The 14,859-nt window shown below is 25.2% G+C and overlaps 2 protein-coding genes and 1 long non-coding RNA gene across 8 annotated transcripts in view; 2 read left to right on the top strand and 1 right to left on the bottom strand.

Moving 5' to 3' along the window:
- LOC126909958 (medium-chain acyl-CoA ligase ACSF2, mitochondrial-like) overlaps positions 1–5,024 on the bottom strand; it is a 58,133-nt gene extending 53,109 nt beyond the window's left edge. The window contains exon 1 of one of the 4 annotated variants that reach the window (XR_007705153.1): positions 4,743–5,022. Coding sequence is in view for 3 of the 4 variants with exons in the window: in XM_050692387.1 (XP_050548344.1) it covers positions 4,743–4,804 (62 nt within the window). In the remaining variant the exon portion in view is untranslated. Of the gene's footprint in view, positions 1–4,742 lie in introns of all 4 variants that reach the window. The other 3 variants (XM_050692387.1, XM_050692366.1, XM_050692373.1) reach the window with 3 other exon arrangements.
- Positions 5,025–6,352: 1,328 nt separating this feature from the next.
- Positions 6,353–12,500, top strand: LOC126910226 (uncharacterized). Of its 2 annotated transcripts, none has more exons than XR_007705221.1 (3): positions 6,353–6,443; positions 8,493–8,693; positions 12,224–12,500. It is a non-coding gene; the product is annotated as an uncharacterized LOC126910226 (long non-coding RNA). The 2 variants fall into 2 exon arrangements; XR_007705222.1 differs by having other exon boundaries at positions 8,493–8,795.
- Positions 12,501–13,703: 1,203 nt separating this feature from the next.
- The window catches only part of LOC126909876 (ankyrin-1), a 76,352-nt gene continuing 75,196 nt past the window's right edge, over positions 13,704–14,859 (top strand). The window contains exon 1 of one of the 2 annotated variants that reach the window (XM_050692305.1): positions 13,704–14,125. In XM_050692305.1, the coding sequence (XP_050548262.1) occupies positions 13,957–14,125 (169 nt within the window). In that variant the 5' untranslated portion in view covers positions 13,704–13,956. The remainder of the gene's footprint in view (positions 14,126–14,859) is intronic. The other variant, XM_050692291.1, reaches the window with a different exon arrangement.

Raw genomic sequence — 14,859 nt, 5'->3', positions numbered from 1 at the left:
AACCCAGAATTTTAATAAAAAAATAGCATATTTCTGAATACGGTAGCCTTTTGCGCATAGAAGATAGGTCGTCGGGACAAATTTTAGCTTCGTTGCGAAGCTGAGAAGGTATTAATTTCACCATGATGTGTTTATTTATTTTTTTTTTTTGTGTCTGTCACTACTTTTTCTCAACTCTCACTGGAGTGATTTCTTTTAACAATACGTCAAAAGATCACAAATTTATAAAACGACAAATTTTGTCATTTTTTTCACTTTTTTTTCTTAAAACTTCCATAACTTTTTCAAAAATCAATAAATCAACATAATTTTTTTTTAAACTAAAACCTAAGATATTTTCCTTTCATTTGATATAATTTTTTTGAAAATTTAACACTTAACTTGCTCATGGGGGGGGGATTCAAAATTGCAACTTTTTTACAAAAACTAACTTTTTCAACTTAATTTTTGAAAATGTTCCGGAAATACTGTGTCCTAAACATATATCAAATTAAAGCCTATTTTATGTACTATAAAATGAAAAAGAAAATTTGTCCCGTCACTTTTTCTTCTGCATGTAAACGGTTGCCGTAGTTAAAAAAACACTATTTTTGTGTTAAAATTTTCGATTTTCGATTTTTAATTTTCAACTTAAAAATGCTATAAGTTTTCGAAAAATGTATGTATCAGCACAATTTTTTTTTTCTAAATACAATATAAGTACATCTTCCATATGACATATTTTTTATTAAAATTAGACAATTTCCCTTTATATAGGGGGGGTTCAAACTTTGAAACATTGTATAAAAAATAGAACTTTTTCAACTGAACTTTTGAAAATGTTCCGGAAATACTGCGTCCTTTAAACATATATCAAATTAAAGCTTATTTCATGTACTATAAAATGAAAAAAAAAAAATTTTTCCCGACGACCTATCTTCTATGCGCAAAAGGCTACCGTATTCAGAAATATGCTATTTTTTTATTAAAATTCTGGGTTATGTATTTTATTTTATTTTAAAATATCTTATTAGGGGAATAAACTGACTTTCATGAATATTATATAATTTCATTGACATAGAATAAAGTTCATAAGACATATGAAATTATACTTATTAACATTTTTTACTTTTTTAAAGTCGAAAAAGTAATTTTTAAATTTGAGTTAGCTTAAATAGCCAATTTTATCATGCAACAAAAATCAACGAATAGTTGCCGAATGGGTAACACCTGTGTCTTTCACGCCTAGGGTACGAGGTTCAAATCCGTCCGTCTATGACTTCTAAAATTTTGCATTTTTTTTTTTGAGTTAAAATAGAATTTTCAAATCATTTGATATTTATCTTATTTAGATTCAATAATTTCAATAAATATAAAGGATCTTATCACTGTAGTCTCCCCTTCCTGAGAAGAAATTTATATTCATGTTAATATTATTTTACTATGTGGTTCTTTTTGTGGATACGATTTATTTTGCCAACCCTCACTAGACCTACTTTTTTCAACGATACGTCAAATGATTCATTTAAGTTTATGATATTTAAGTTAATGATTAGTTTAAGTTATTACTCTTAAAAATCAAAAAAATATTTCTTATTCAAATAAAAAGTAGCTTAATCAGATTTATCCATACAAACAATTAAAATCATTAATTTTTAATATTCTTAAAGTATTTATTGTCGAATTAGATTTGATATGATAAAAGTATTTAACTACAAAAGTAAATCATTTTACTTTATAATTTATTAATTTTTTAACTCTATTTGTGTGTGCTACTACCAGTCTATAATATGCCAAATTTTTTTGTAATATGTTGCTATATAAATCATAAATTTAAAAAAAAAATGATTTTTAGTTTCACCTGAAGTTAACGATGGAGTTTTACAATTATAATTATAACTTTGATAATACGATCAATTGAGTAAATCTTTTTAACTACTTTGGTTTGATTGGTTCATTTAATTAAAGTAAATTATTAAAATTAATTAAGTTCTGAATATTTCAATTGCAGAATTTTTTTAAACACCAAAAGTTATTAGGATATGATTACTATTCTTTCTATTTCAGTTATCTATTACGATAAAAATGTAAAAAAATCGAATTTTTCTGACAAATGTACTGTAATTAGTAATTATAAAATTTCCAGATTGCATATTAATCTTAAAAGTTTCATTTTTTTCAATTTAATAATGTCAATTTCAAACTTGCAAGTTGAACATAAGTTATGGTAACAAATTCACTTTTTAGCTTCGATGCGAAGCTGAGAAGGTATTTTTCATTTAAACTTTCACTTTAAAAGACAATAAAAAATAGGTGCAAAATGATTACCTTTAACGTATTAAAAATCAAAAGCAGTATTAATTAAATACAATTTTTTTTGTTCTTAATTATTTTTTTTTATATGTAAATACTTATTTTTTAATAATAAGTAATAATATTAAAACTTAGAAGTAATAGAAAAAGTTTAATTGCACATTTGAAAACATCACGAAAAGTTTATTTAGAAAAGTATATTTTTTTTCTGATGAAAGTTCCTTNAAAAAGTATATTTTTTTTCTGATGAAAGTTCCTTTTGTTTAGTGTATTTATTCATAAATAACAAAATTTTTTTATTAAATAGTATTGCATCAATTCCTTTAAATTTGTATACGCATTAAAAGTATATGAATATACAACTCCTTTTTTTTTATATAATATCTCCGTAAAAATTACAATATTATATTATTGAATACCACTTTCATACTCAATTTAATTACTGTAATTATTATGTATTCATATATTATAGTTATAAATCGGGGTAAAATTAAGGGAATAAGTGTTATTGTTGTTTTTTAAAATACTCTACCAATTTCATTTTTTTCTATTTAATGATATTATTTCAAACTTGCAAGTTGAGTTAAAAGTTATGGTAATAAATTCATTTTTTTTTTATTAAAACTTTCACTTTAAAGAACAAAAAGAAGTAGGTTCAAAATGATTACTTTTAACATATTAAAAATCAATAATAATTTGAAAATAATTAATTATAAAAATTATATAATATATAATTAAAATAATTACTAATCTGGATATAATTAAGGAAATAGGAGTTGATGTTGGGTTGGGTTGGTTACATTTTTAACTTTATAATGCTATAACTCATTGAAAAGTGTACGAATCAACACAATTTTTTTATAAGAAATAATATTTTTTAATAATCCCTTTTTCATTCGACATACTTTATCTTAATCAGGGTATTAATAAGGAACTAGCAGATCATGTAGCTTTTGTAATTATCCACCAATTTCTTAGAATTAAACACTATCTACAGATTTGCATCGAAGCGTTTCTTATGATAGTGATTTTAATCACTGTCAGATTAAATCTATACTGGACCCAACTATGCAACGTCCCCACTATGCCGCGACTCCACTGTGCTGGGTTTTTTTAATATAGTTTTCATTTTACTTAATTATTTAGCCACAAGTGATCAATTTTTATTATATATTTATATTTATTCATATATTACACTTATAAATCATCAAAGTTGTAATCAAGATATAAATAAGGAAATAGGAAATCATGTAGCTTTTGGAATAATCCACAATTTTTTTTAATTAAATACTATCTACAGATTTGCATCGAAGCGTTTCTTATGATAGTGATAATAACCACTGTCAGATATCATCTATACTTGTCCCAACTATGCTACATTACCACTGTGCCAAGACCTCCCCCCCTTTGTTAGGTTTTATTTATTAAGTATACTTCTATTCTTTTGTTATCGCATAAACCAACAAAGACAATTCAGTGTGAGCTGGTAATTTGCATGGACAAAAATTTTTTTAAGGGTAATGTCTTCAACTAGATACGATTTGTGATCTTTTGATGTATTGTTGAAAGAAATCGGTCCAGTGAGAGCTGAGAAAAAGTGGCAACAGACATGAAAAAAAAAACACATCATGGTAAAATTAATTCCTTCTCAGCTTCGCATCGAAGCTAAAACAACATATAATTTTAGAAATATAAAAACACATAAAAAAATTTCAAATAATAAAAAATCCCAGCTCAGTGGGGATACAACATAGTATATTGGGATAAGAATAGATGATATCTAATGATGGTTAATAAGGCACGTAATTATATGCATTTAGTCACTTTCAAGGGACTCAATTTGTACAACTTTTTATAGTATTGTATAGTAGCGTAAAAAATATTTTTTATTTTAGTGCAGATCTAACACTTAATTATCCCAAAACTTGAAGTTGATACTCCAATTCTCTTTTATTCTTTGGCTTAGTAGAAGTGATTAACTAGTACTAAAGTTCAACTTAGTCATTTATTTAACTAAATAGGGTAATTTCAAATACTGTACAACAAGTATATGAATATGATTTTACGCTATTAAAAATAAATATAAAAACTTTCAATTACTCAAAAATATATCTGTTTAAAATGAATACTATAGTAACTATGCCAATGTGTCAAATGAGGTCATTTATTTATCCAGTTAAATTATTTTATTGGTTTTATTTTATAATATTTTTTTTTTTAAAGACAATGATTTTTAATTCTCCAATCTTGCATTTTAATAATGGACGCAATTTTTAATTTATAATATAATAATTGTCATCTTGGTCAGTAAATAGAATCAGTTCATTAATTTGATTAATTATTTTGCTTGTAGAATACTTATTTTTTATTTATATTAATAATATGAAACATAAGTGGTTTTATAAATTAAATCAAATTTTAAAGTAATATTAAAAAATCAAGATACTTACAATCTTATTTTATTTGCAGCTGGTAGTGTACGTTTCTGTATATTGCGTATGTAAGGCAACATATTCTATTATGAATATTTCAGAACACAACAAATTAATATGTTTGATTGTAAGGTTTCTTATGAATAGATGTATAAATAAGAAAAAAATAGTTTAAATTTAACTCTAGACTTTTAAACTATATATTAGTTACTTTAAAATAATTTATTGTAGTATTACTAAATTGTTACTATTACATCGACGAAAAAACATGTTATATTGATTACTGATAACCTATGTTTACAATGAAATATTATTAATCATACTATTAAAGTCTAGTATCATATACAAACCTGTTGCCCTACCCAACTATAATAGTTTGGTAGGGCGGGCAGAATCTATTAAATGTTAAACAAATCTTAAATCTAAAATTTAATTTAAATGATTCTAAATATTCAGTGAATATTTTTTATCAATGTTACACCGATGTTAGTTTTATTACAAATTTTAATATTATACAAATGTTATTTCTGTCTTCAATAAATAATTTATTTTACTTAATATAATTGTATTGTATTCAAATTAAATAGTTCAACTCCATTTAACTAAGAATAAATTGACATTATACATATAGTATATCATTTAGATTTATTTTTATCATTTTTTGTCTTTGTTGGTATGATGTAAAAGTTAGAAATTGTCTTTGCTGGTCTATCAGTTTTAGTGAGTTTATGAGTTATAAAAACAATAATTTTTTTATCTATACTGATAAATCGAATGATTCCATGTTCCACATCGACAAACTCTACTTATTAATAGGCAAATGATATGAAAAAAATGTTATATAATAGAAACGTAACTGAATATTTTTAGTGACTAGCATAAAATTTATTAAACTTACTAAAGATTCAAGTTGAATTTTTTTAATATGTTAAGTAAATTTTCAAAAAAAAGAACTGGATAAGTTTCAATAATTGAATAGTTGAATAAATTTTTACTTAAAAATTAATAATAAAGCATGAATTGTAGTAATTTTAATGATGTAGTAGTTTGTAGAAATTACTTGAAAATTGTAATTTATGATTTAGAAACTCCTTATTTCTTAAAAAATTTTCTGAGAGGTTCAAAAATGATTAACAGCAGTTTATGCTACGAACGATATTGTCTATACCCCATGGACTAGAGCTGCGCAATCCACACAATTGAAATTCATAAAACAGTAACTTAATTTTTCATTGAAAATGGTACTACATTGGATTATGAGCTCAAAAAAGAAGCAATTTATTTCAAACTATATAAAATTAAAGATTTTAATTTATATAGTTCAAAAAATCAAATTAAAATTTGATTTCAAGTAGAATAAAATAGAACAGACGTTACGGAATATTTTTAAAGATGGAGTTATAACAATTATGCTTACAAATATGAGTTGTCTCTTTCAAACTTTATCTGTACATAAGTTTTTCAGAATGCCATTAGAATATCTCTAGACAAACATCATAAAACATTAAATAAAAAAACCTTAAAGTATTGCGCGTTTTTGCCAAAATTTTGAAACTCTTACGAAGTACTAATATATTTTTCTCATTTTTGCATATAATTTTTCGAAATTAGTGTCGCTGAGATCAACTATTTAAACAAAAAATTGAAAAATCGGACATCAAAACCGGTTCAGAAAGAGATGAGAATTCTGGTGAACGGGCATAAAAAACGCACATTATGGTAAAATCAATATATTCTCAGCTTTTAATTTTAATACTATAATAGATTGATATCCTAAAATACTTTGTTTTGTATGTAAAACCATATATTTGTTTAGCACTGACGATGTTAGTGTTGTTCGAGAAATACGTATATGTTTTTTAGTAATTTTATGGCTTTTTGAGTTAAATTTTTTAATGTTTTTTTTATTTTAAATTAATATTTCACTTTTTATTACATATAATAAAATATACTTAATTATTTTAAATTATTCTTTCTATGATTTTATGTTTAGTTGATACTTACAGCTGCTAAACATAGCATGCGTATCGAAGGACTGTTTTGGGTATTTGCATGTATTATAGGCCTCTGAAACAAACTTATTGATAAAACAAATAACTCTCATTTACAACACTTATATTTAATAAAGATATAAATCATACCCAAAATATTATTTTTAAATCATCTCCTTAAGAAAAAAAACTGCATTCTATTAATTTACTAAAATTAAATAAACATTTTTTCATTAATTTTATAAAAAGTTATATTATGTTGAGTAACATGTACAACTCCGTACGTTAACCAAAATAAAATCGTAGAAATTCTATTTCAAAGATTAAAGGCTAAGCAAGATTTTGTGATTGAATTAAATTACACTAATATAAAATTTATATTAAATTATCTATTAGATTTAGGGCTTTTATTTTGACCTTCTTCTTTGAAATACGTTTTTAAATATTTTTAATCAATATAAAATATTTGGGTCTGTAGTGAATTATTATTGACTTAATGTAATTAGAATTTTGTACTTCATACTACATAGATAGTAAATTTAAACAAGTTTTAAATAAATGTATTGTATTGTATTGTCGAACTGTATTGCCAATTTAAAATTTTTTGAATATAGTAGTACGATTAAATTATTAAGGAACAAAAAAATACAGATGAAAACATAATAATGTTAAGTGAAGATAATAAGGAGTATAGCTTAAGAAGCATCTTTCATTATTGCGTATAAATATTGATTTGTTTATTTATTAATGAATAGGTCTATATGTATAGTTTATGTAGATTTAAGTGTCTGGAGAGACCCTCAGTTGTGAACCGGGTAATCTATGTTCTTCAAACATTACGTTTTATTTTTATATTTTAACAGACGGTGGTGTATACTTTCAATCCTATTATATTCGGCTATTACCCTTTCAAACAAATTTTTAATACACTTACTATCAGCCATTTTCGTAATATTTGCTTTATTAAATTTAGATTATCGTTAAAATTAATTAATGGTAGTATAACATTTTTCCACATTAAATTTATCAATATTGAAGATATTTTTTTGTCGATATTTATTTTTATTTTTCCCAAATATGTTAAAAGTTAGATAAAATATGTAATTGATATACTGTTAACATTATATAATAAAAATAAAATTCTCGACGTTATTATTACACACAAACAGTAAATAGATATCTCAAAAAAATTTACATATGTAATGACAATAATAACAATTGGCGATAGGCAAATAATTGTTAAGATTAAGCTTATTTTTTGACTATGTAATTAAATGAATATTACGAAAATTAAGATACCAAAATTATATGTAAAACACCCATCGTACAAAAATATTTATTGTTAATTCAATGTCAGTAGTCCGGGCTACAAACGAGTGGATATGTGACCTCAGTATCTTTCACAATATTAATTAATAATGTTTAACAAATGGAGTAAATGAAAATACAACGTGTAACAACAATATAAATGAAAAAAATATAGTTATAAATGTTCTTAAAACACTCACCAAGCATATGTATTGTAACCGCTATAAATATATATAGGGATTCACGTAACTGTATTCAGTGATTATTATTGCAATTTTTAATAAACACCAATAATTTAAAATATACATTGTTTAGACTATATAATACAATATTATAAAGACGATAAAATCTAAAAGCATTTTATTTTATTTTAACACTTTATAGGGTAATAATTACATATAAAATAAATTTGATATAGTGATGAAAATACAATCACATTACATTTAACACATTTAATTCTAATTTTCAGATAAGAGGGAGTATAGATGTAGCGTCAATCATGGATAAGATGAGAGAAAATAGACTTAGATGGTTTGGTCATGTTATGAGAAGAAAAAAATCGGAAGCCGTAAGAAGAGTTATAGAAATTAATGTTGAAGGAAGAAGAGGTAGAGGAAGACCAAAAAAGAGATGGAGAGATGTTATTAAATGCCATATGAGGACAGCTGATGTGAGTGTAAAGGACGTGGGAGTGTAATGATATACATAGTACATCATTAATATCATAATGTATTATTTAAGACTTCAATCAATCAATCACACAAAATGAAATGTATGTCAATAAAAATAAGATATATATTAGGGTGTCCCTTATTTTGAAAATTTTGGAAATTCCTCGGGCTCACCCCCCAAAATTATGTGTATACATATAAAAAGTGGCTACAAAAAATTCCAGGCCGATCAGATAAGTTTAACCCGTGCCGACTTGGCGTTGAAAATCGGCCAAAAGGGGTACTTTTTTAGTTTTTAGCAATTAACTCGTAAATTAGCACTCTCACAAAAAAAAATATTAAAACTAAATTGTAGATCTAATTGTTTTGTATAAATTAAGTCCTTACAGTTTTTCTTTTAAATCCATTAGTTTTCTAGAAAAATGTCAAAATACATAATATTTCGTAAAATTGCCGAAATTAGCATATTTACGAATATTTTATCATATATGACGAACCATATGTGATACGACCTAATGTTTCATACAAAAATTGTTTAAAATTAAATTTTACGAAATAAAAGTATTAAGTACAAATTTCATTGAACCGATCGTTTTATTGCTATAGCTGAATTAACTCGATCATATTACGATTTTTACTAAATATATGAATTTTAATGCTAGATTCTGTTAGTTATCATCTGGTTCATTACAACACTTATCGTACAAGTACGGCGATAATACTATGGTATGACTGAATTAATGTATTGTTATTATTTTTAAATTATAAATAACTCTGGAAATCGTAAATTTATTACAAATCGCAGCAATAGATATAGTGAACTTATACTTATACCACTTTAGTCGCTCACATCGCGTATTAAGTTGAACTGCTTCCTATTGTGTTTTTCTTTTAGTGTACGTAAAAATGTCCGTAGTATTAAGAAATGACAATAAAATATTTTTAATAGGGTCTTTGACTACTCAAATTTTAGGTTCAAAACTTCCATCCATTGGACAAGTTCTAAAAGTTTTTTTTTATAACCTAAGAATTGTTAATCTTACTATAAGAGCAAAAGCAGTATTGACTATTCGCGAGTGTAATATTTTCTGGGAAATGGACGATTCCATTTCAACCGAAATAAAAAAATTAATGGTTGTATCCCTTAATAATGAGTCAATAATAAACCCTAGTAAACGTTTTATTCTTTCATCGGTTCATATTGACAAATCATTTTCATGTATAATAATTTTTGATATCTTTATTTTTTGATGACTATTGAGTGATTGATATTTTTTTTTAGAAAAAACTGTAGCTTCTTTTTTGTCAAAAAGCAGTATGAAATTTTTCAAACGATTCGATATCAATACTAATTTTTTAAATTTGGATCCAAGTAATTGGAATACTGATAATTTTTATTTACACGAAAAAGAAATTGTATGTTCACTTAAAGTAGTAAATGACTCTGCAGATAAAGCGGTTAAGGTAATGGAAGATTTTCATGAAAGTTTAACTGTAAACGATGAAAAAGCTGAGTTACTTTTACACTGTGTGTTCAAGAGCATAGAATATTATATCCTAATTGCAACAAAAAAACATTAAAACATAGTTTTTAATGTATATTTTTGTTATAATTTGTGAATTATTTTGAATTTAACATTTTGTATTTTATATAGTAACTTTTTTTTAATTTATACAATAATATTGAGAAGTAAGTATCATTATGAGTTTAAGTCAAACAAATACAACACTTTACAATATAAAGGAAATATATTTAAATTAAGCAATAAAATTCATATATTTAGTAAAAATCGTAATATGATCGAGTTAATTCAGCTATAGCAATAAAACGATCGGTTCAATGAAATTTGTACTTAATACTTTTATTTCGTAAAATTTAATTTTAAACAATTTTTGTATGAAACATTAGGTCGTATCACATATGGTTCGTCATATATGATAAAATACTCGTAAATATGCTTATTTTCGGCAATTTTACGAAATATTATATATTTTGACATTTTTCTAGAAAACTAATGGACTTAAAAGAAAAACTGTAAGGACTTAATTTATACAAAACAATTAGATCTACAATTTAGTTTTAATATTTTTTTTGTGAGAGTGCTAATTTACGAGTTAATTGCTAAAAACTAAAAAAGTACCCCTTTTGGCCGATTTTCAACGCCAAGTCGGCACGGGTTAAACTTATCTGATCGGCCTGGAATTTTTTGTAGCCACTTTTTATATGTATACACATAATTTTGGGGGGTGAGCCCGAGGAATTTCCAAAATTTTCAAAATAAGGGACACCCTAATATATATGTACCTTTTAAATGTTTAAATATACTAATGAAATTTCGTAGAAAAAAGCATATATTTAATTTATAAAACAAACAGGAAGTAATAAACAATATGTAATGGTAGCACATAAGATGTAGCGTAATTAACTATGTCTAAATTATTATATAAGATATGATAGTATTTTATAATATGTATATCATTATTGATAAAAGTGTAATAAATTACGATTAATAAAAAAATAACGATGGCGTCAGTGATCACTTCTTGCCTTTGAACCATGATCAAATTTAATATAAAAAGCCAAAAATAAAGAGCATTAAAAGCAGGGCTCGAAATGGACCAGAACACACCGGAACGCAGTTCCGGTTCACGACAAAAATTTTTTTATCGTTCCGGCTTGTCAAATAAATACATTAGTATGTAGTATGTATATAGTATGTACTAAAAAAAAAATTCGTTCTGGTTCAAAAAATTTTTCATTTCGAGCACTGATTAAAAGATAGATGCAGTCAGATATTCACAGAGGCACTCACTACGCTCGATCATTCCACATAACGAAATATATGCAAGAAGTGATCCGCCGTCTTCGCAATTATATTTGTACAAAAAATACAACATCTATTTACTTAAGAGTGTCACAGAAAATATCATAGTAAGAATCTAATGAATTCACCAAAAATATATAAGGTTTAGAATTAAAATTTTATGAGTACATAGATTAAGTCGGCATACAGGAAAATCAAGTGATTATCAATAATAATAAAGATACCAAGTAAATTTAATAAATCGATAATGTTTGTACAGAGTTACTTGGCAGAGTTATATCGTTGATACGTGTCTATTTCAGGAGTTAGGTTGGAGGTTCAAATGTATACCTACCATACCACTCTGGGTAGACACACGAGGTGACTCAATCCCACCTATCACCGATAACCGTCAAAACTCGTGGAATTATTGATATATAAAAATTGACAATTAATTATAATGAATCCCATATTAATAAAATAAAGATCACTTTATTTTTCTATCATCTTCTATCTTTCTTACAGACCCTCGTACTCATACCCTGAGTAATAATATTATTAATACAATAAAGTAGTGGATCAAATAAGCATCCAAATCCCGTAATATTCTTTTTAATTTATTTCTTTTAAGTAACTTTCAAAGTACTCTTTAAATTAATACAAGTAATACCCCCTTTTTAAATTACAACAAATAATATTATTTTTTTTTTTTTGATTCACTACAGGAGATCGTGTCAAGTGGAAGTTTAGGATAAAGGTGGCCGACCTCAAGTAGTTGGGATTAAGGCGAGAAAGAAAAAGAAGAAGAATGTTCAATTGTACTTTTTTCGCTTTGAACATTTTTTTATCCACGCAGAGTTTATATTAAGATATTATTTTGTAATTGTACATGACACTGTATTTTGTATATTTTATCAAGAAATGTGATATGTTATATATAAATAAGTTATATACGAATTTAAATATATGAATTTGTTTATTGTTTGAGTCTCTGTTATCAGATTGTCAACCTAGAAGTTCTTTCTAATTACTTACGCTGATTCAATGTAATGTAATGAGTTTTGATTTAACATTTTTTAATATTGCTATGTTTCTATGTTCTTGATCTATAAGTATTTGTCAATACATCTGCTTTCATGACGAACTGATGCAGAAAAAAACGTTAAACAGTTAAGACCAAATTGTCTTATATCATTCCACCATTCATAAAACATCGCTTAGAGATTTTGAATTTGTTTTTTTCGCTGATACATTGAACGTAGCGTGCAATTTTTCCATCAGGCCTAATACTTGAACCACTGCGTGGTGTGTCAGATATTAAGAGTCGGAATGTATTTAGGTAAATTAAATGGTTTGTTAATGCGTGACATATGACCGAGATTTTTATATTTCTTTCTTAAAATTTTATTTTGAGTTAATTTTTTTTTCAAACTGAAAAACCGTATTCATATTATGTTATAAGTGTCACTCAAAATTTTTTTTCCCTAAATGAAAGTTTTAAAATAAATCGATTATCAATATCTCTTACAGTATTTTTTTGCGTAGAAAAAAATGTTGTTCAGATGCTTGCACTCCATCAATCTTCGCCGTAGGCATGTTCAAGTAATATAAAAAATACTTACATAAAATAAATAACAAATACATAAAGAAGCTAACAAGACATGTAGTGATATATTTGCTGCAAATAACTGTTTTTTTCTTACCAAAATCTATCAGTATTCGGTTTTGCATACTGTTATTATTTCATCTTTCAACTTTATTTCTTCCTTGCATAATAAATAAAATTGATTGATTTGTTCAGATTGCAAAATAAACATTATGTGTTTTTGTGAATGTGGTTATCATTACCACTCAACAATATTTTAAAATTAAAAAATTTTTCTATAGCTATAAATTAATTTTTAAAAATTGGTGGACTAGCATTCAATTATAATGAAGTACATTTTAATGTATTACACGAGAAGACGTATCAAAAACAAAAAATAGATGATTAATAATGAGCTTGAACTTTATGTTATGGCAGGGTATGTAAAGAAAGAGTAAAAAATTTAATCTATAGTAGCATGCAAACTTTTAAGCATATTGCCTATTTTACTGTATATTTTTACCTTTTCAGCAGGCAAGTTCACTTTCATTGGCTTATCATAGAGACATGCAAATCTACGAAAGTGTAGCGCCCTATTCGTAGTTAGTGTATCGTACACGAGCACCATTATTGTTTATAACTGTTCAGAGTGCCAGTCACGAAGCAACTCCGCTCTTTACGTAAAATTTAACTCCATATTTTTACCATTCTGATAATACTATGTTATTGTATAGATTTATTTCAAAAATATATATTGTGATTATAAATAAATATAAAAAGATGTAATAGTATCTGTATTAAAAGATCAAAATATGATTAACAAATTAAATTCAGATAGTGAAATGTAAATTTGATATTAAAATACACTGAAACATGATAGGTGGATCTGGAAAGAGAGGTTCGGGTACAGGTAGACAGCCACCTGTATCTTCAACTTCTTCAGCCGCTGCTTTAGCAGCGTCAGTAGCTACCGCAGCAACTGCAGCTTCAGGAGAAGATAAAACTAGTAGCGGAGGTCAAATGAAAAATGACGAAAATAAAGGTGACAAACTTGCACGTGTTTATTTTAAATTATTTTATTTTATTAAAATACTAACTAAAAAAGTTATAAATATCGAAAAACGATTTGTTTTTTTTAATATAAAAAAACTATCTGTTAATAAAATTAAAATTTACTATACAATTCATAAGTAAAAAAATTATTTCTACAAAATATAATTAAAGAATTCGTAAAAATGAACATTTAAACTATTTACAAAGAATAATAATTTCATTTTAATAATAAATGATATTATACAATAATTTTAAATCCTGAATTTGCTATTTTATCCATTATTTAAACTAAACATTACTATTTAATACAAAAATTTAACTCAGCTTGTAATTATAAGCTGTTAGTAGTCATTATTACAAAAGTAATTTTTGAAATAGAAATTAACTTCTACAATAAACTTTATTATTAATGCAGATAGTTCTTAATGTTTAAAATAAATTTTGTGGGGATTTAGATGGCTTAGTGCCAAATGTTTAAAATATCTTTTAAATCGAAATTTTACCTAATTATTACTATATTAAACCCTTGGTTACTTTAATAGATTATTTTCATATATATTATTTAAATGTATATTATTGTATCATATTATTAACAAATGTCCATCTTTGTTTAATCTAATAAACTGTTCATATAAAATTTCATATTTAACTAACTGATAAAATAGAAAATAATTTAATTAAAAAATTAATAGTCGATTTTGAACCAGTATTTCAGAAGTTATT

Source organism: Daktulosphaira vitifoliae, unplaced genomic scaffold, assembly GCF_025091365.1.
Source record: "Daktulosphaira vitifoliae isolate Bord-2020 unplaced genomic scaffold, ASM2509136v1 Scaffold_1, whole genome shotgun sequence".
Lineage (NCBI taxonomy): Eukaryota > Metazoa > Arthropoda > Insecta > Hemiptera > Phylloxeridae > Daktulosphaira > Daktulosphaira vitifoliae.
Note: the sequence above shows the minus strand (reverse complement) of the source record. Positions and strands in the feature narration are given on the sequence as shown.